At 41.0% G+C, this 22,113-nt stretch overlaps 1 protein-coding gene across 1 annotated transcript in view; it reads left to right on the top strand.

Annotated features, from left to right (window-relative positions):
• Positions 2,489-22,113, top strand: part of COL1A2 (collagen type I alpha 2 chain) — a 37,277-nt gene continuing 17,652 nt past the window's right edge. The window contains exons 1-28 of the mRNA XM_005678936.3: positions 2,489-3,040; positions 5,481-5,491; positions 6,077-6,091; positions 6,727-6,762; positions 7,981-8,073; positions 9,337-9,384; positions 12,442-12,486; positions 12,577-12,630; positions 12,722-12,775; positions 13,091-13,144; positions 13,576-13,629; positions 14,158-14,211; positions 15,721-15,765; positions 16,062-16,115; positions 16,206-16,250; positions 16,612-16,665; positions 17,264-17,362; positions 17,488-17,532; positions 17,633-17,731; positions 18,228-18,281; positions 18,438-18,545; positions 18,915-18,968; positions 19,070-19,168; positions 20,088-20,141; positions 20,593-20,691; positions 21,050-21,103; positions 21,806-21,859; positions 22,012-22,065. Coding sequence (XP_005678993.1) covers positions 2,971-3,040; positions 5,481-5,491; positions 6,077-6,091; positions 6,727-6,762; positions 7,981-8,073; positions 9,337-9,384; positions 12,442-12,486; positions 12,577-12,630; positions 12,722-12,775; positions 13,091-13,144; positions 13,576-13,629; positions 14,158-14,211; positions 15,721-15,765; positions 16,062-16,115; positions 16,206-16,250; positions 16,612-16,665; positions 17,264-17,362; positions 17,488-17,532; positions 17,633-17,731; positions 18,228-18,281; positions 18,438-18,545; positions 18,915-18,968; positions 19,070-19,168; positions 20,088-20,141; positions 20,593-20,691; positions 21,050-21,103; positions 21,806-21,859; positions 22,012-22,065 — 1,659 coding nt within the window. The 5' untranslated portion in view covers positions 2,489-2,970. The remainder of the gene's footprint in view (positions 3,041-5,480; positions 5,492-6,076; positions 6,092-6,726; positions 6,763-7,980; positions 8,074-9,336; positions 9,385-12,441; positions 12,487-12,576; positions 12,631-12,721; positions 12,776-13,090; positions 13,145-13,575; positions 13,630-14,157; positions 14,212-15,720; positions 15,766-16,061; positions 16,116-16,205; positions 16,251-16,611; positions 16,666-17,263; positions 17,363-17,487; positions 17,533-17,632; positions 17,732-18,227; positions 18,282-18,437; positions 18,546-18,914; positions 18,969-19,069; positions 19,169-20,087; positions 20,142-20,592; positions 20,692-21,049; positions 21,104-21,805; positions 21,860-22,011; positions 22,066-22,113) is intronic.

The following is a 22,113-nucleotide window of genomic DNA, read 5'->3' as shown; positions in this document are numbered from 1 at the left end:
CTGCCACCTGCCTCCATTCCCCGCATCCTACCCTTCTAGGTCTGCTCTGGATTTTTTAAATCAGTGGGTCTCTTGACCCTCCTCTTGCCAAACTATATGGTGTGGCCTGGTTTGTAAACTGAGAGTTGCAGGGAGCTGAAGTGATCATCTTATTTTCAATGGAGAACAATTTAGGAACAGGAACCCAGGTGTTAACTGCCTAACAGCAAAATCCAGAGGCCTTTGCTATCTAGCTCTTTTCTTCTTCCTCTCCCCTCCTCCGCTCTCTGCCTCAACCCTGCTTTACTCTCTTACTCTTCTGGTTTCCTCCTACTGGGCCTCCAATCCCCCCCACCCCGTCACCTAGGCTTCCCTTCACTCACCCACATCATCACAGCCATCCCCAAGACACTCAGTTTAGGCTTTGGGTCAGTTTTCTTCCCAGTCCCACTCCACCCCCACCCCCACCCCCAACTCCCACTCATTCACAAAGATTCTCCTTTATTTGGAAGCACAAAATAGTGAGCAGACATCTATTTAGATTACAAATCCGTTTAGATTACAAATGCTTACATTTATAAGCATTAAAGAACTCCTCCAATAACACAAACATTTAATTAGCTATCTTCCTCACTAAGGGGCGAGAAAGAGTAGGTCAAAATAATGTGCAAAAAACTGCTGGAACAAAAATGTCTCCCTCTTTAAAAATTCCCTTTCAGTTTTCTCCATTCTCATTGTTTCCTCTGGATCCGTGGCCTCCCACCAAATGGCTGACGACTGCCAGCTTCAAACTCTGCCACATCAACAGGGAGGGAGCCGGGCAGCGTTAGCTATTTGCATCAGGTTCCAGGAATGCTTTTCCAGTTATCAGTTTACTCTGCAGAGAGATTTTTCCTTTAGTTTATAAACGTGCGCTCAAATTTCTCGAATTCTCCAAAACTTGCTGGGAATTTTGTTGTGCTAAAAGGTAAATTATAATCACATTTCCCAAACAGTTACTGCAATTTCAAAATGTCTTCTAAAGTTATCTCCCACATCAGTGCTCTTAATTAGAATAAGAGGTTTTGGGGGTTTGGGTTTTTTTTTTTAGTTTTGGGATTTTTCTCTTGTATTTCCACTAACTTTGTAAGTTTAGAGGAAGCAACTAGTTTAAGAAAAGTTTATTTTATAGCAGCTGCTGATAGAGTTAACTTAGGCAGAAATTCTTCCTTACAGGAGAGAGGTGGCGGAAGGAGAGAAGAGATGGGGGAAAGAAAGGAAAAAAGATTAGAAAGGAACTACAGCCTACTCATTTCTGTTTGGTGGAGACAGAATTGACCTAAAGATGCCCCTTTTGTGCTACCTTCTGGGAGAGAATGGTTGTCTCATTGGGGGTGCTGAGCAAGCAGGGATGCAGCCCCAGACCAATGGCCTTTCCTCTGGGCCTGAAATGAATCTCTAAAGGGCTGTCTGCTGACGTTGACTGCACTCAGTATCCTGGATTCTCAAGAGTTCCGGTGTCTCACTTCCAGTCCTTCAGGGTCAAGGTCCCAGCGCCTCCTCTCCCTGGTGGGTGAAGGGGGTTGGGTGTTGGGGAGAGGTCTAACATCCACGCTGGTGGGAGCTTTGCTTGAGGTGTTACCAGAGCAGACAGCCTATATCCCAAACTCAAATCAGAAGTCCCTCTAGATGGCCTAGGGTTTTTCTCCAAGGTGTGGAGAGGAGCAGGGAGGTGTTTGGGCGTTTCCTGTTCAGAGTGGGGTCAGTGAATGGGCAGAGAGGGGAAGAGGGATGGGTGGGTTTGGGGGACTCGAGTTTGGGCTTGGGATGGAGCTGGTAAATCCAGACAAGGAGTCTGTGGAGAAGAGGTGGGGGGAGACTAGAAACCTGAAAGGGAGAGGGTGGACTTTCCATGCAATCTCAGGAAGAGGCTGCGAGTGAGAGAGGAGTCCAGGTCGGTCAGTTACAATCACTTCGTAGGGTCAGATAATCCCCAAAGCCTCGGTTTAGGATCAGCCTCAGCAGAGAGTGGCCAGGAGGTCTAAGATTTCTCCGATGACTTGGTCGATCTGGTCTGCTGGCAAAGCCCATCCTCCCCGGTGCGGGAGGCCCGCTGCCACCAGGGCGCATCTCTCCCTTTCGACAGTGGGGCTCCTCGGGACTCCAGGTCCACCCTCCAACAAACGGAACCCCCTTTCATCCTTCCCCGGAGTCAGAAGAGAGAGGGAGCGTTACTTCTGAAAAAGTGGGCGCACACACGCCCCAGAGTTGGAGAAAAGCGGGGCGGGGGTGAGGGGCAGGGTGGAGGGGTCGGAAGGAGGGCGGCCTCCGGGTGCGCCACGCTGTCGGACCCGTTCCGGGTCCTCTGCCCCCAGAGCCCTCCACCCTGCCGGTGGCCCGCAGGGCACAAGGTAGGCAGGGCTGGACAGCTCCCGCTTTGATCTCTAGGCTCCCGTCCCTTCTCCAGCTGCCGGGCTGCCCCCGAGAGCTGCAAACTCTGCCCACGTCGGTGTCAGCAGAGCCCTCCGACGTGTCCATAAGTGTTTCCAAACTTGGAAAGGGCGGGGAGGAAGGCCGGGGCGAGGGGGGATGGGGAGGGCGGAGGTATGCAGACAGCGAGTCAGAGTTTCCCCTTGAAAGCCTCAAAAGTGTCCACGTCCTCAAAAAGAATGGAACCAATTTAAGAAGCCAGCCCCGTGGCCACGTCCCTCCCCCCGCTGCACTCCCTCCTCGGCGCCCCCGCAGTCTCCTCCCAGCTGTGGCTGCCCGGGCCCCCAGCCCCAGCCCTCCCATTGGTGGAAGCGCTTTTGGAGGCACCCTCGGGCCGGAGAAACTTGGGCCGTATAAATAGGGCAGATCCGGGCTTTATTATTCTAGCACCAAGGCGGCAGGAGGTTTCGGCTAAGTTGGAGGTACTGGCCACGACTGCATGCCTCCGCCCGCCAGGTGATACCTCCGCCGGCGACCCAGGGGCTCTGCGACACAAGGAGTCTGCATGTCTGAGTGGTAGACATGCTCAGCTTTGTGGATACGCGGACTTTGTTGCTGCTTGCAGTAACTTCGTGCCTAGCAACATGCCAATGTAAGTGCCTTCAGCTTGTTTCGGGCAGTCTGGGGAAGAGGTTAGAGGGGTGGGCAGGAAAACCTGGTCTGAAATGGAAAACCTCGCCAAGTTTCAGGGACAGCTAGGAGGGCAGGCTCTCTGGCATGTGGAGAAACGCTGGCATATAGGAGAAACGTGGAAAATACTGTAGAAATGAAAATCAAAAGAGGTTCTCGACTCTCGCCAAAAGTTAGGGAACTTTTCTCTTAACTCGGACTGAAGCTGTGAACTTCATCTGGATCCTCCAGCTAGTGAAGCTCAAAGGGAGCAGAGAATCTTTTTCTTTTAAGGATGAGATGTTTTCTGACATGACCAAGGAAGCCAAAGGCCTCCACCTAAAAGGCCCCATAACTGCCCTGATGCCCACCTCTGCGAAACCTGAGGCCTGGCTTAGAAAACCTTTTAATTAAGTTATTTAAAAAAAAAAAAAAAAACCTCACGCCCTAAAGACTTTTCTTCTCTGGGTGTTTTAAGACTGGTCTGGATGATGGTGACCATGAAGCGCCCTCTGGAGGGAGGACAAGTAGGGCACAGGGGACCAGGGCTTAAGGCTGGTGGAATCCCCAATCTAAAGACTCCACAGGGTTATACAGAGAATGTCTGCATTTCTCCTTGAACCCAGTCCCAAAAGCTAGTCAGTGTTTCCCGGCAAGGAAAATGGATACTTCCTGAAATGTAATTAACTTCTCATTTCATTACCTGATCATGGTAATGGTAACATGATTTAGCTAAAATCTGCCCTGCCTTTTGTTGAGCCTGAGAGTTATCTCTTTAACATGGTCCCTGTGAACTTAGCAGTCTGAACTTAGCAAGTTGAGAAATTATCAACACTGATCTGGGTCTCAAGAGACCCAGGTTTCCCCCATGACTCTGCCAGTAATTTATCATGTGACTGTGGGCGAGTCAAACTGAGCCTTTTCTAAAACACAGGATAGAAATTGGATGGACTCCAAGGCTGCTTTCCAGCTGTAGGTTTTATGACCCGATTGGGTATCTGGCCACACCCCACTCTAAAACTTGGCTCCACCCATATGCCACGGCGTCTACTGTTGCATCATCACTGAAGCATTTGTGTGTGTGTTTCCTCCCTTCATCCACTTTTAGTATGCACGCTGTGAATGCTAAGGAATCATTGCATTGAACAAATTCACATTACCAGGTTCATTTTTTATGAGATCTGAGGGTGGTGGGGGAAAAGGGTCTTTTTCTAAAGATGAAAATAGACCTAGGGAAGTTTGAAGATACAAAAGACAATTCAACTTCTAATCAATATCCAACCCCAGTCTGAATAAAAGTTACCCAACACACATTCTTCAAAATGGCTCAGTCTGAATAATTAGAAGGCAACTTTCCAAAACCATGAGGACTTCCGTTAATCAAGCCCAGGCATAATTATTCTTCCTACTGATGAACACAATGAAGTAAACATATCATTTTCCTAATTTAAAAGTAATTCTCATAAATTGCCCTTAAATATCAGGGCTGGATGTGGTCCACCCTCCTCAATTGTGACTGCTACAACAGATGTTCTCACTCCAAATGACACACTTCTTGGCCACCTAATTAAAGCAATTTTTGGGGTGATTCATTTTGTTGCCAACTTGGCCACATTTATATCCTGTGTTAGCCTGTAATTTTTATACTGTAGGAGCGGAATTCAGTCTTTAAGGACTTAGAGCAATTATGGCAAAGGGGGAGGATACTACTTTGGTGTATTTTTCCCATTATTTTTCTAGATCTTTAATGCAGTTTTTCCATTTATACAGAGCAATTCTTTCTCAGGGCCAAAAGTGATATATGTTGGTAAAATGACCTTACCTAATTTAAGTGAACCTATTTAAAGCAAAACTTCAGATGTCCAAATGAATCCATTTTCATGGTGACTAATTCACAAATTAGTCCTTTTGAAAAAGGACATTAAGAATGGTACAAACACTGTAATGTTAATGTTATATAAAAAAACAAAATCTGCTTTAGGTAATGTAGTTTCCTAAATTTCCCCCCTTTTAAATTTCTAAGTATCAAAAATTATCTAAACTACAAATTACTCCTCATCAATCTACTGGTTTTGCTCACATTCAGTGAGTCACTGTGCAATTTACCATCATAATTGCTAAATATTACAAGTATCCTTTAGATACATTAATGTTTCACAGCATTTATAAAATAGTAAATAATTAACAATCTAATTCAAAATATATTTGCATATTAATATTTAAAACAAATGGTCCTGTTGATCCCTGCCATAATTTTGACCTGCATAATTTCCAAGTCATTAGAATATTCTTAATAAAAAATACAGCTGGTCCTTTAATTAAGTCAGTCAGTTTTATAGACAAGTATACCCATTTGTTAATTACTGCTGGTGATCAGTGAAATAATACTAATAATTATTTCTTTTTTCCCTTTTTCTCTATAGCCTTACAAGAGGTGAGTAAAATTATTTTTAGAATTTTTAATTTTAGACTTTGATTACCTTGGCCACAGTAGTCGTCTCTGGGGAAGGAAAAGGAAGCTATATTGGTATTGACCAACCTGAATTTCCAAAAATATGAAGAGTTAAGGTAGTCCAACCTTTCTGGTTGCCTTAGAAAGTACCCACCCCAGTTTCCAAAGTGGGCGGGGCTACTGAATAAGGCCACCCTAAAACCTACACCCATAAGAAAAGAAGAATAAATAATTCAGTAGAAGGTTGGGTGTTAGCACCAGGTTCCCCGAAGCTAGACTTCATCGAGCTAGAGAATTTTGTCACTCCCTGGAGTCATCTGCGAGATTATTATGAACAAATTCTTAGCTCATGAACTGAATTTGAGGTATAATTATAGATAAGTATATATCTGAGATCTGTACATATTTTTTATTCGTAAAATGTAAATTGTACTTTGAAATATTAAGATAATAGTAGTGTGCAGTATGTATAATTTGTAAGTATATTTGTATACTACATGGAAATGGGAGCCATTTTAAAATTTATACAATTTTCCTCATAATAATCTTTTACTTATTCTCTTCTAGGCAACTGCAAGAAAGGTAAGAATCTAATACTTCCCTGTATCTGAAATGATCAGAGATAACTTAGAGTTTAACTAAACTTATGGTACACTACAGAAGGAAAATACCTTGTCAAGATTTTGTGCATATGAATATGCATTAGCTAAACCATAAAATGAAGTAGCTTTGATATGTAAGATAATAAAGCTTTATTCTCTTCCAGAGTCATCTCTAATTACATTTATATTATACAACTGGTGACTTACATACTAAAAAAAAAGAAAAGATTTTTGTTCTAGAGATGAACTGAGTATTAATTATAGGTAGTAGACAAAGTTTATTTTAAAGAGCTTTGACTATATAAATATGCTATTATTGACGTTACAAAATAATAACTTTATCCACAGAAATTATCTTTCTAAAAATAGTGGTTACAATATTGGCCCTAATGCTGGAGACTATAGCCTCCAATCTCCCAGTGTAAAACAAAATTATATGTAATTATAATAAAAACAAAATATTTTTATCTATTGTATTGTGCTATTTTTATAGCTCCTATCTGATACCACTATGGTTAGATCAGCCTCCTGACTAATCATTATCAAGAATGCTTTGCTCATTCACTGGAAATTGCTTAGACATTTATTATTGTGCTGTTTGTATCTTCCTTATAGGGCCCAAGTGGAGATAGAGGACCACGCGGAGAAAGGGTGTGTAATTTTTGAACTATTAAAGAGCTTTGGCCCATATTTTAATAACTACATATCAGAAACTACAGGAGTCTGACAGTTTATAAAAATGTTATGTATCCAGATAATTGCCTACCTTTTAAGCAGATAATGCCTTACAGAAAGTGAATGAACATAATTCTATATAATCAATATTATTTTTAGGTCAAGATTATCCTTTAAGAAAGCAAACCTATTATAGACAGCCATATTCCTTGCATGGTCTTCCTTTGCTTTAAGGTGACATGTCCAGCACATACATATGGGAGATGTGCCTACCCACTCCACCATGACCCTAACCCTTTTTCAACATGCTTTGTTTACTTTTCAAGTAAGATCTCTGATGTAGGCTGAATGTAATAGTGAACCAGCAGTCAACAACATGTTTCTGTTTAAATTAATAAATGTATAAGTTAGGCTTGCATTTTTTCATGGTATTCTTAGATCTCCTTGCCATATTTATGTGATATCAATATATAAATGCCCATACCTTGTATCCATTGAGAAGTGCAGACTTAAATGTATTCCACTCAAGCAATTTATTACAGGTGGGATTATGTCAGTAAATTACTTTAACATAAATAGTATTAATGGTAGGAAAACTGCAGGATTTTCTACGCTGTGATGACTGTTAATTGTCATTTCATCTACTTTTTCACACATAACATACTAAAATAATTGAGTAAATTCATCAATTAGAAATTGACAGTCAATATACATAGTATATCTGGAGAAGGAAATGGCAACCCAGTCCAGTATTCTCTTGCCTGGAGAATCCTATGGACAGAGGAACCTGGCAGGCTACCGTCCGTGGGCTCACAAAGAGTCGGATACGACTGAGCAACTTCACACATACATAGTATATCACTGTGCACTGTTAACCATGTGAATTTATAGCTATAAGTTTTAGCTTTATTTGAATACTGGAGCTCCTTTATGCTTCAATATCAAATGGCTGACAGAGTTCTCTTCCAAGGGGAACTATCCTGTCTTGTGTCTTCTTTGGACACCAGCTACTAAACCTCCTTCTAAAACAGACCCATGTCAATCGTGACGAATGTGGCAGTTTAAACGTCCACACCACGTGTACCTTCTGACCAACTTCCGATCTTGTCACATGGATTCTGAGGGCTCCTTTCTGAAGTACAGGTCTCCATGGAGTTTGTCTAGCCCTAATGTAATTCACTTTTTCCATCACAGGGTCCACCAGGCCCACCAGGCAGAGATGGTGATGACGGCATCCCAGGCCCTCCTGGTCCCCCTGGCCCTCCTGGCCCCCCTGGTCTTGGCGGGGTAAGGTGTCTTTAAGTATCGTTAACTTCAGTTTCTTATACCTGTATTGGAAGAAGACTCACTGGGGAATTTGTTTTTAGTGGTTCTGAGGGAGAGTCTGCTATTTGGATATTAGTATAGTATTTTATTTCATTTCTTTGGTTTCTTCATTCAAGACTCTGCTTTGGCGGGTCTCTTTGTGCACCCTTGTCAATTACAGGACAGGTCTTTGTGTTCACTGAAGGTAGCTGCAGCCCTTGCGACCATTATTTAACTTGGGAATTTAATATCTTTTATCAATGGGGCACAAATAAGAGGTGTTGCATTATTAAAAAGTTTGATTAGATTGAATTATAAATGAAATCCCTGATCTCAAGCAATTTCACAAACATCCTACTCTTTTTATTCTCCTTGGCTTGAAGTCTGCAGAACCAACATTCAAAGCCATTTTGGGTTTAATTTGTTTGAAATTAATTTGAGAAAAGTACATTTCCCTTTTTCATTAATATCTTCTTTTAGCTTTATGCTTTAACAATGGTATGAGCGCCAAATGGCCTCACTGCAGGAAGGAAAACATATTTGCTTAATTGGTTAGCACTATGAATCAGAAGCCTGATTCTAATACCCAACTATATGCCGGTAAAATAAGACCTTTCTCCCCCAAAGATCTTATTATGATTGCTTATCTACTGAGTGCATTAAAAAGCACCTTCTTTAATAGATCTACCACTATAAGAGAGATCTTTAACAGTAAAGCTATTACTGTGAACTATTTTTTAAAAGTTTAATCTTCCAAGGGGCATTTTAATTTAACTTTCCTCTAAACTTGAATACTCTTTATACTCTTTTTGAAACTACAGCAAGAAAAAGATCCCTTAGTCGTTTTGTGTAGTTCCGGAGGAACAGGGCAACAGGTGGGAATGCAAAGTTGTTCTCTTGGTTTCTGCTTATCAGGGGCGCCCACTGACTTTTAAAGTTTAGAAAGCTCTCTTCCTCAGTGTACAGGTAGAGACTGCAGTGAGAGGGTTAACAGGGCAGGAAAAGTTTCAAAATAATGTAGGGAAGCTCCCTATTTCAAACTAGGGGTGGCCCTAAATTTTAAATTCTTGAATTTTTTTAGGAATTTAGCTCAGTAGGGAAGTCTAAATTGAGAATGATGTAAAAAATACTGCTCCCTTTTAAACATCAACAGGAAAATCTTTAAAAATAGAATGAGAAAAATGAACTATATGGCCAATAATTATTTTATATATATATATTTTTTTTTCTTTTTCTCCCATCTAGAACTTTGCTGCTCAGTTTGATGGAAAAGGAGGTGGCCCTGGACCAATGGTATGTTTATCTCCAATTTTTATCTTAGCCAAAAAAGTACTAAATAGGGAATTTACTTTATTTTTAAAGTTCACATAGCTATTTATTTAGCTACCTAGGTTAATAGTACTCAGATCAGATAAAAGCAGTAGCTATTTTTGTATTCAAATCTATAAAAATCTAAGCTTAGGTAAGGGGGTTCCATTTTCTCTACAAACATGCCTCCTTATGATAGATCAGATATTTATTTCCAAGAAATAATCTGTGGACATAGTAACCATAATTTAAGCAAACCAGTTTAATTTAGAAGAGTGATCACTCTAACTAACTTTTTTATGCCCTTTAATATTGCATAGAATTCTAAGCAACCAATAGAGACCCAGAACTATTAAGTTCTATGAACTTGCTGGAAAGGATCAGCAAGTTCTAGTCTAGATCAGCAAGGTCTAGTCTAGCCCTTTCATTTTCTGTGTGTGTGTGTATTAGTCACTCAGGGGTGTCTGACTCTTTGTGACCGAATGGACTGGGGCCCATCAGGCTCCTCTGTCCATGGAATTCTCCAGACACAATTACTGGAGTGGGTTGCCATTCCCTTCTCCAGGGGATCTTTCCAATCAAGGGATAGAACCCGGGTCTCCCGCATTGCAAGTAGATTCTTTACCATCTGAGTCACCGAGGAAGCTCATTTTCTACTTAGAGAGTTTAAGGTCTTTCCCAAGGACATACATGTGGTTAATGACAGAACGTCAGGCAAGATGTCTGATATTCAACATCATGGCTTATGTATCTAGTACTTGAATAAAACATTACTTCATTCAACAAGTATTTACCAGCTATCTTCGATGAGACCCAAACTCTATTATGCCTTTGGGATACAAACAGTGAATGTAACAGATTCTCACCATCTCTCAAGGAATTAGTAATATAGGAAATGTTTCTTTTTATCCATTTTTGATAAAAAATTCCTTTAAAAGTCTGATTAATTATAAATCAGTATAGGAGAGAATATGACTGTGGTGATAAAAGTCTGTCTTTTACAAGTAAACCTTCTCACAAGCATTAGTGAGTTTTGTTAGGGGAAAAAAAAACTGATAAGAAAATGCAAAATATATACTCATGTGTATAAAATAAAGGGGAAAATTGCTACAAGTAAAAACATTAAGTTGATTAAACGCTGCAGTTTAGTACATATCCACACATAATTTAGTGATTTTTTAATTAATTATTTGCAAACAAAAGTATTTATCTGCCCAAAGTTAAGATAGTCCTTAAAATATAAATTTTACCTGGACAATGTATGCAATGCTCTGTCTTCAAAAGATGTTCTGCTGTAGCTAATGGTCCGCAATAAGCTAATACACTGTAAGGGCAAGACAATATTTTCTGTAAATTAAAACTCTCACTTGAGAAGTAATATGCCTTTAATTGATGAGTTCCAATTTCCTGATTTTGCTGGTAATTTAAAGCATTCATAGCTGAAATGAGGAAGTAGAGATTTTCTCTTGGCTTTGTTTATATTGGATATTTGAAACTAGCCATTTCAGCTAATGCTGGGCATTAAAAGCAGTACCCATATCTTAAGAAGAAGCTAAAAAAAAATAGTAACTCATTCAATTAAAAAAAAAAAAACACCTACATAAGTCTGGAAAGTTAATATGGATTTCAGGTTTCCCTGACTTCGGAACATCTTTCTGGTGGGCAGAAAGCGTCATGTTTTACTTTTAAATATCAGTGAAATCTAATTTAAGCTTGCGCGTTGACAGGCATTCACAGACATATGTAATCAACAGATATTTGTTTCACAAACAGGCAAGATAGGCAGCAATAAAGCATTAAAATAAATTTCCATGTTGGAAAATCAGTAACTATAAAACCCCAAAGGGTTCTTCTCTGAATTAATGAGTAATCATCCTCCACCCAACAGCCTCCACAAAATAAACTACCTTTTATGTAAATGAAATTGTTGCAAATACATGGAAAAAATGAATAAATATAATAAAAAATTCATGGTGTCAAGGAAAATTATTTTTTAATGTACCCCTGAAAATATTATTTTGATTGAATAGTGACAGTTTCTCTTTTAACGTGGAAGCAATTTCTAAAACCAAAAAAAACCATAATTCTTATAATTAAAATGATGTGCTTTTAATAAAATCTGTATTGTTTCACTCTGGGCATTAATACAGTGGGGCAGACTTGACTGCAGAGCCCCCATAGACAAATTACCTGAGGCCTGTTTGTGCAGTACTTTCAGCGTTAGAGGCATGGCCCCTACAGAAGAAATTGCATGGGCCTTGCAAAGGGGGCTCACGGGCGTATGCAGCTCCCGAGCCAGCAACACTTGGTCTGACTCTCTGTGCAACAGAATGAAGAACCAAGGGGAGAACAGTCTGCTGCCATTTGGGCCATATTTTCAACAATAGTAACATATAATAGATTCTTCCAGTAGGACTTTCAATAGTATTTTATTTTTCCTTCACCCCTTACTACATCCACTTTGGTTTGACATTTTCAGCAGCCACTAATAGCCTTTAATGGAGCCATAAGATTATAACATAAGATTATTAAACAAGAGATTATAACCTCCCTCTGATCATTAAGAAAGACTTTCGATCTTTTGTAACTTATGCCCCTTGTGGCAAGAAAAACACCAGTTTCTTAGTTAGGTATGATATGAGGAGATGACATATGATTAAGGAAATCCAGATGGAAATGCTTCACTGGCTGAATGCACGGTAGTTGTAGATTCTGTACCATGCAAAGACTAAGTCACTTCATTTCATTAGAAGAACCTCAGTATGCCCAACTGCACATGAATTTAAGGAACCTGTGGCCATGCCATCTAACCAAGTTATGTTCTGGGTTAGGAGAAAAGGTGAAAGCAAAGGCAGAGAAACAGTGGAAGAAACTTGGGTCAGTAAATGCTTCCTTGGGAGGGACAAATACTTAAGAAATGAAACCAGGACAATTCTGTTCATTAGCGCATCGCAGACTGTGGCACTGCCGAGGTAGTCCTGTCTAACCCACCCCAAAGCCAGGATGACTCGCCAGTGCTAACTGTGTCTGTCCTCTTCACAGGGGCTGATGGGACCTCGCGGCCCTCCTGGTGCCTCTGGAGCCCCTGTAAGTACCGGGAGCCTGTACTCTCTCTTATGTAAAGAAGACAGAGAATTAAATAAAGGCTTGGAATGTGACTTACTGTGTTTCTTGTAGGGCCCACAAGGTTTCCAGGGACCTCCTGGTGAGCCTGGTGAACCTGGTCAGACTGTGAGTACTTTTCCCCCTATGTGATAAGTATTTTTTTCAAAAGATTTATTAGGATAGCATTAACAAAATGAGGGGTCTTCTGTTTTCCTAGGGTCCTGCTGGTGCTCGTGGCCCACCTGGCCCTCCTGGCAAGGCTGGTGAGGATGTAAGTATTTACTCTTAAGCGTTTCCAAGTGTACCATTTAAATACTCCTGCCTCAAATAGAATTTCTAGATCCAAATGAAGTATTCTGCCAAAAGCTGAATATGCCTGATGTAATTCTCCCCATATGGAAAATAATGTTTTAATGAAATAATGATTAATTTTCTTGTATTTAAGGAAATATCATTGTTAATTAGATATGTATCTGGATCCATATTTTTATATAATGCATTTTTCCCCCTACTGTAAAAACCAAGATATCCCCACTTTGATAGTTTACTAAGAAAAGGTTTACCCTATGATGCTTTGATGTTTTAGGGTCACCCTGGAAAACCTGGACGACCTGGTGAGAGAGGAGTTGTTGGACCACAGGTAAGATTTTTTTTTTTTAATAACAGCACTTAGTCCAAACATCAGAGGTATCTCATGTATCAAATAATTGCTAAAACTAGAATCAGACTAAGTGGCAAAGTAGATGTCATACTTATGACACTCACTGGGGGCATCCAACAAATAAAAGAATAGTTAAGTTAAATAGTTGAGAACGCATAGTTTTTATTAATGCTAATAATGTAACATTAATGACAGCAAGCCTACTGCAAACAACTAAATTGTGGGTTCTAAGAGTATCATAGGATTAGTTACTCAAATTATAGCATCTTAGTGACCTCTCTGTGCTTACACATATGCTAGTCTTTGATTCCAAGCTTGGACTTTGATGAGAAGAAACACTTTGGAGGGAAGAAACCAGGATCTTTTTATTTAGGATAAAAATGTCATCTGTCGTCTGTGTTTCTTTTTAGGGTGCTCGTGGCTTTCCTGGAACTCCTGGACTCCCTGGCTTCAAGGGCATTAGGGTGAGCACCTTCTTTACCCACAAAAGAGAAGATGTTGATTACTTTTAGTAAACCCCTCAGGTACCTTTAAACTTCTGGATAACACATATTGGTTCCAAATTCCTGGAATTTGCCCAAGTGGAGAGAGAGTTAAGGAGTGAAGTGGCCAGAAAGTAAAGTGGAATGTAGCTTTTTTTTTTAAGTCTGTTCATAGCTCCCAAGAAATGAGGATCCTACAGAGAAAACTATATAAAATGGGTGTAACTTAAGAGGTATTTAAAGCCGTCTGAAGATCATAAAATTATTAATGATGGAAAGTACGTGAGAGAGCATCCAGTTCTTTATGCTTCTCTTTCAAGTGAGGGAGGTTTAGTGACTTACCTAGGGCAACAGAGGGAGTCTGTCGGGGGCTGGGGCACTGGGACTTCATATTCTCCTGAAGCAGTCACAAGGTTCTTAGAGAAACAGTAACTGCAAAGATAAAAGATGTTTGAGTTGACCGATCACTGTAATGGAATAGCATTTTAATAATGAGGATTTGCCTTTCAGGGTCACAACGGTCTGGATGGATTGAAGGGACAGCCTGGTGCCCCAGGTGTGAAGGTAAATACTAAATCAGAAGTCCTGTTTTTAAAACGATTGCAATTTCCTATCACCATCAAAAAATATGTTTCACTGAAGGCTACTCATATTCTTAAGAATATCTGATTCCCTCAATACTTTAAATCCCTCAATGGTCAGGACTATGGGATTCTATAACAAAAGGCCAATTATGAATAATATTCATTTAATTTAATACCTATTAAATGATTAAGACAAAAATACTGTCAATAGTTTCTTCCTCCATTTCCTTTCCTCCTGTAATTTCAGTTGTTCTCTGCAGCCACAATAAAAGTAAATAAACATATAATCAGATACTAGAACACTATGTTATTTTAAACTGCAAATTCCCCTCTGCCTTGCACTAATTAGATAGGTACATTCATGTCACAATACACTTTTCAGCCTCTTTCCTGTGATTTATCTGTGCACACTCAAAAAAATTTTAATTAGGTAATTAAAGTCTCAGAAGTGTGTTATCTCTTGGCCCGGCTCTTCTCTGACAGCGTTTTCAACTATAAAATGTTCTCTCTTCTATTAAGGAGATAATGTGATATTAAAGTGAATACCAACGTAATTACAAATTAATGAGTAACGAATACTAGTGGGACCAGAAATGAACATGAATATGGAGACTATGTTCTAACTTTGCAGCTGCCACACAAATGGATAAGGTCAAACTTCCCCTCCCCGGAGCCTAAGATAATAGCTCAGACTACTAATCACAGCACCATCAAATGCTAGGGCTGCAAGGAGCCTTGGAGGCGCTCTCCTTTCGCAGATGCAGGAAACTGAGGCCTAAAGAGAATGAGTGACTTGCCCAAAGTCACACATCCAGTAGGAGGGCACAGGCTAGAATTCCTGACTCCCACTCTAGGGCTCACTCACGGTGAATACACTCCAGATAAAAATCCTAGAAATGAAGCATCTTAAATGGTCTCACCGACCAGGTTTCTTCTAGATCTAAATTAGATTATCTTGAAGGAAAGTTCCTTTTCACATGCCACGGTATTAGATTGCCACCACCACCACCACCGCCGTTTACTCAAGAAGGTAGCTTGGAAATAATACAGCTCTGTAAAATATTAGGAAACTTCAAATTTTCATGCATGTTTTATAAAAGTAAAAATACTGTGTTCAAAATAACTTTAAAGAGGGTAAGTATGTTGCAAGCAATTTACCCTATTGTCTCTTTATCATTCCTAATACATAAGCCTCGTCTCAATGATACCCAAAATCGAAGGGGAAAACTGGGGAAAGGGTAAATAACATGTGACCACATCTCCCTAATACTGTGGTATATTATATTATCTCAATAAAAACCCATATTGTATACATTTTTTAAATTTACGTGGTCGGCATAATTGAGAAACAGTCTATATAAGAAATGTTACAGGAATACATGAATGGTTGAAACTGAAATGATAGTGTAAAAATTACCCAATCAGAAAAAAGTAATATATATATAAATATATAAAATGAATGAAAACTCAATCCTCCTTTTCCATGTAGGGTGAACCTGGTGCCCCTGGTGAAAATGGAACTCCAGGTCAAACGGTAAGTATTGATTACTTTACTGTAAATAAAAAAAGTGTACACTCTTTGCAAGCTGGAACTTCTTTAATGTTTTTGCTAATTACCATTCCCCTTGGCATTGTAGTCTTTGATATTTTTCTAATAGCCTTCTGCCTAGTTAATTGAAATCCATTACCTTTTAGTTGGAATTAGAACAAGACCTATTTATCTCCGGTGGATTCTTGCATATGTTAGAAATTGGAAAAAAGCAAATGATGCCTGTGACTTTCCCTTGAATTAGCAATTCTGGATTTCATTGGAAATATTTCTGCTTCTAGGGAGCCCGCGGTCTTCCTGGTGAGAGAGGACGTGTTGGTGCCCCTGGCCCAGCTGTGAGTGCTTCCAGTTTGGTTCTTTTTTATAAGCTTCTAATATCTGCCATTTAACTTTGCACTTGACTTTTTTTCCTCTTTTCTTCATAGGGTGCCCGTGGAAGTGATGGAAGTGTGGGTCCTGTGGGCCCTGCTGTAAGTTGTGACACTGAAGAATTTGGAGGGATTGGGAGTGTGGGATGGAGCTGTCTTCTTTATTAATTCCTTGTGAAATAATGCCATTTTAGACACCTTGCCAAACATTCTCTGAAGGGTCTGTTTATAAGAACTACTATCCTCAAGGCTTGAAATTGATATGTAAAATAAAATCTACCTCACTTGGGATTCCTGGAATGGCTTCCCTCTGATAATATACTATTGATGACAAACTAGCTGTCAGTTTTCTCTTGGCCAACATTAACTGTGACCACACCACTCTAAGCCGCTTCAGTCTCCTGTTACTGTTTTGTGAATTTACTGGGAGGAAACTTCTCACCACCTTCTCCTGTGATTTCAGGGTCCCATTGGGTCTGCCGGCCCTCCAGGCTTCCCAGGTGCTCCTGGCCCCAAGGTAAGAACGCCGGTGACCACTGTCATTACTTGAACGCTTTTTATTGTGACGTGAAAGAAAGGGACTATGTTTGCAAGTAGCCAGTTCCAGAACAGCAGCTTAATTGGTCCTTCCTTCAAACTGGGTATAGAACAGCTGGTTTTCTCTCTCTAAACCTGAAATAGATTCTCTCTCTGCACCCTGAGCACGGTGGGCACAGATAAAGATGGTAGCATGGAAACTGACTCCACGGGGCTCCCCTGGCATACTCTCTCAGACGAGCTGGAACTGAGTAGTTGAGATCCAGAGTCTCTACCAAGAGAGACAGACGTAGATGTAGATAGCAGTGGTACCCAAGACGGTCAAACCGGACCAGAAAAATAGAAATGCAAACCCACAACTGGGGTGCGTGCTCAGTCACTCAGTTGTGTCCAGCTCTTCACGACCCCATGGACTATAGCCTGCCAGGCTCCTCTGTTCTTGGAATTATCTGTGGTACCAGACCTCATAAGGGAAATTATTGCAATTCTGAAGAAATGTCATAAAACTTGGTGACCTAAAACCAGAGATATGCTGTCTCATTTTTTGCTAATGCCTCGGTGTCTGTTCCTGCTTTTAGGGTGAACTTGGACCTGTTGGTAACCCTGGCCCTGCTGGTCCCGCGGGTCCCCGTGGTGAAGTGGGTCTTCCAGGCCTTTCTGGCCCTGTTGGACCTCCTGTAAGTAGCCATTGTCGTTAATCTAACCAAGCAGGAGGAAGGAAACGAAAGGAGTGAAGGCAGGATCATAGAAGAACAGAAATACTCCTATGAACCGTATCCTTCTCCCTTCCTTTTCCTTACAGGGCAACCCCGGAGCCAATGGGCTTCCTGGTGCTAAGGGTGCTGCTGTGAGTATATGGCTGAAATATGCCGCTGTGGCTTTAAATGTGTTTAATGGACGCTGTCTCTCATTGTCTGGTGATGGACCTTGCTGCCTTTCTTCCCCAGGGCCTTCCCGGTGTTGCTGGGGCTCCCGGCCTCCCTGGACCCCGGGGTATTCCTGGCCCTGTTGGTGCTGCCGGAGCTACTGGCGCCAGAGGACTTGTTGTAAGTGGTCGTGGCTGATGCTCCCCTCATTCTCAAATGCCGTCCCTACCATCATTTCATCCCCATCTAGACTTACACTTGCCATCTAATCATTCTCTTTCTCTCCAGCATTTTTAATTTGTATTTTTTCTATAAGTTCAGGCACCTATATGTATACTGTCTTCCCCCCCCCATACACACACACACACACACACACACACACACACACTGTGTGTCCCCCCCCCCTCACACACACACACACACACACACACACACCCCCCTCCTGTTCTCCTGGAACATCACCCAGAGGTCAAGGAAGCACATCTCTGCTGTACCAGTCTCATCCTTTCAAGTCAAGACTGTTCCCCTGTAGGTCGTTTACATGAGAACTGAGCGTATTTCACAGAGAACTAAAGCTCGAGTTACCTTGACTCATGAACAGTCCCGGATGTTTGTCTCCCAGAGAGGATTGTGACAGATGTCTGTCATTTGACCACTGTTTTGTATTGGACCCTAGGGTGAGCCCGGCCCAGCTGGTTCGAAAGGAGAGAGTGGCAACAAGGGAGAGCCTGTGAGTAGTTCTGTAGTCACAATTTTATGGAATTACTACTGTTTCAATCGAAAAAGTAATACTTCTACTTTTTTTAAGTTATTGCTTTTCTCTAGCTGGATATAAAGACAAATTTTATTTTCCTGTATTTCTTTTTTTTTTTTTTTAATTAAATAGGGCGCTGTTGGACAGCCAGGTCCTCCTGGCCCCAGTGGTGAAGAAGGAAAGAGAGGCTCCACTGGAGAAATCGGACCCGCTGGCCCCCCAGGACCTCCTGGGCTGAGGGTAGGTCCAAACGCTCTTGACACCCAGACACGCCAGAGGCACTCCTTCATTGGGAATTGGTTAGAATTACCAAGTGCATTTTCTAGATGAAGGAGGCATCTGCTTTCCATCTGCTGTCTTAAATTACTGCCTCTCAATTTGATATGTTATAAAATTGGTCTGGAAACAGGGTTGACCTACTTTGCAGAATGCTTCTCCCACACATTCCTTCGGGGTTTGGAGGAAGTTTTTTGGCTTGGTTTGTTATTGTATCCCCTGCTGAAGGGCATCAAGATTTCTTGCATGTGTGCCATGTTTTAATAAGTTCTACTCTACCTGATGGAAGAATTTTCCCTGATTTTCTTCTGTGTTTTATGTGCTTTGTTCCAGGGAAATCCAGGCTCCCGTGGTCTGCCTGGAGCTGACGGCAGAGCTGGTGTCATGGTAGAGTGTCCATTATTCATATCCTGGAAAGGAACTTGAGGCTTCTGGTGGTGGCTATGACATTGGCTTTAACAAGCTCCCCTCCCTCTTCTTTTAAATAGGGCCCTGCTGGTAGCCGTGGTGCAACTGGCCCTGCTGGTGTGCGAGGCCCCAATGGAGATTCTGGTCGCCCTGGAGAGCCTGGCCTCATGGGACCCCGAGTAAGTTTCAGATTGATTCTGAGAAAGTCACACCTGGCACTGTTTCCTTTTTTAAAGGGATGATTAATATTTGAAGACAACAATAAAAAAAAAATCAAAAGTTAATTTGTTAGTAAGCTTGCTGACAGTTCTCTTTTTAATTTAACTTTATCAAAGCCCAGTAGATATTTTGATGAATTTAGTTAGCTCATAAATGTCCTATTTATTACTTGATACAATGGCTGTGAGGTTTTTGGAAGAATAGATTTATTTTAATATATCCAAATTAGGTTGGTTCTCCTATCAGCATGAATCTTTTATCTCAATTTGTGAGTTTTATATAAGGTGTTCACAAAATGTATTAGGACTATACATTATCAGTTTATTAGATTCATAAGTGAGTCATTTTTCTAGCAATCACAAAGTGCTATAATGTATTCAGCATCACACTAGCCATGGAGAAATGACCTTTAGAGCTGTAGACACTCTAATCCATAGCAATAGAGTAATTTTTTGCCTCCATTATCTCTTATGGATGGGTATCAACTGTAATTGTACCATAAATAAGTAATAGAGACACCAAACATAGCAATAAAAAAAATCCACTTTGAAAACTGCTTACTAAAAGTATTTGTTTTTCTATTACAAGATAGAAAAACATATATGTTTTGCCCATCAGTATTGCTCAACAGTTTCTTGAGATATCTTTACATGGGTTGGTTGCACTAAAATTCAATAAAAGGAAAGGCATTAAAAATAGAATGAAGAAAGTTTTCAGGGCTTTTTCATACCTCCTGGCTAGGGCTAATATCCCTAATTTTTGCCCTAAGGCAACAAACAAAAATTGGGAGGAAAGTGCTTTTGTGACATTTCAATTCATTGGAACCTTGAGTACATGTGTGAAAGTGCCAATAGGAAGGCATCCTCATTTGTTTTACAGGGTTTCCCAGGTTCCCCTGGAAATATTGGCCCAGCTGGTAAAGAAGGTCCTGCGGTAAGTATCACTTATATTTTCAAGGACACTTATTGCACCCTTATCAAGTCTATTCTGTAGCTTATTTACACGTGAAGACGTTTATACTGAAAATAAGTATCAGCCACACATAAATCTGGGAATGCAAAGTAATAGATTGTAATTACAGAGTCCAAATGAGCACAGGAGCAAAAGGAAAAAGAAAAACAGGGCAGGTGAAATTGAAGAGGGTGATAAGGTTTGGAAAAGAGAGGAGAACGGGGGAATCGTGTACAGATGAGGTTGACTTGGGTGCGTGTGTACTGACATCCTATTCAGAAAAGGAAAATGGATTCGTAACTTACTGACATCGTCTAGAAGAAGTTCTATGCATTCAGAAGATGATTCTGTTTCATCCCATGGCAGAATCGCAAGCTTGAGGTTGTGAGAGCCTGTAGATGCTGAGTGAACATGAAATAAACTCTGGTTTCAGGGTCTCCCTGGTATTGATGGCAGACCTGGACCCATTGGCCCAGCTGGAGCAAGAGGAGAGCCTGGCAACATTGGATTCCCTGGACCCAAAGGCCCCACTGTAAGAATCACCACCACCTCCTCTCCCTCAGCACTTTTTTGCATCACAATTCATCAAAACTCTCATTTCTCTCTGGCATCAGGCCCCTCTACCTCAAGGGGTCCCCTTCAACACAAGAAAACTGCAATTTACCACTTACCACATTAAAAGTTGGCCTCCAGTATGTCGTTGTGAAAACTCACACCCTGAGTTACTTACAGGTGAACCTTATTGTAATCTAGAGCTGCACAACGATGGGTCATGCCTCAGATAACAGAACTCAAGGATGAGGAAGCTTAAAAAAAATAAGACATTCATATTTCAGAATTGTCATGGTTAATTTGACATTAAATGTATGTTTTTAAAATGTTTATTATAGGGTGATCCTGGCAAAGCTGGTGAAAAAGGTCATGCTGGTCTTGCTGGCCCTCGGGTAGGTGCTCATTTCTGTGTGGCTCTATCCATGTGGTATTTATTCATGTAGGATACGCTCCTTGGAAAAGACCCTGATGGTGGGACAGATTGAGGGCAGGAGGAGAAGGGGGTGACAGAGGATGAGATGGTTGGATGGCGTCACCGACTCAATGGACACGGGTTTGAGCAAGCTCCAGGAGATAGTGAAGGACAGGGAGGCCTAGCATGCTGCAGTCCGTGGGGTCACGAAGAGTCGGACACGCCTGAACAACAACAACACATCTTTGAGGCCACTGCATACCATTCCATCACTTTCTTTCTACGATGGTACCCCCAAGGTTCTTTATACAATCAAAAAATGTCTTTTCTCTTTAACCACACTTAGAAGGCAGTGAGCTATAGAACAAATAGAATGTATACTAAGTCAGAAATATTTATGGGTGCTTTTGGCTTTTATTTAATTCATTTTGTGATTTAAAAGCTATGAATATGCTAGTAGAATTCTCCGGCCTTCATAAGTTGCCCTTCATCCATGGATTTCCCGTAAGCCATATCAAAAAGTCAGTAGGCAGTATTTGGGCTTCGGCTGGGGACCCACAATATATTTATTTCATGCTAAAATGTCAAGCTTTGTTTTGAGGAAGTCACACGTGCTTTAGGGAACCTTATATTGTCTGACTCAGGAATGACTAACACTGAGCCTTTCTGCTAAACATTTTAGGGTGCTCCAGGTCCTGATGGCAACAATGGTGCTCAGGGACCCCCTGGACTACAGGTGAGTATTCTCCCACTCTTGTCCTATTCTGCCCTAAAATGAATCTAATCCCACAAATATGGCCATTTCTGTTTTTTCTCCAGTCTGAAAGTTATGTAGCTAGAAAGCAAGGGTGGCATATGCCTCTGTATAATCTTTCCTATCACTTTCAGGGTGTCCAAGGTGGAAAGGGTGAACAAGGTCCTGCTGGTCCTCCAGGCTTCCAGGTAAGTCAGCTGAAACACACAGACTCGGGGTCCGTATGATTACTTTGG

Source organism: Capra hircus, chromosome 4 (assembly GCF_001704415.2).
Source record: "Capra hircus breed San Clemente chromosome 4, ASM170441v1, whole genome shotgun sequence".
Lineage (NCBI taxonomy): Eukaryota > Metazoa > Chordata > Mammalia > Artiodactyla > Bovidae > Capra > Capra hircus.
This window is presented reverse-complemented; position numbering and strand designations above follow the sequence as displayed.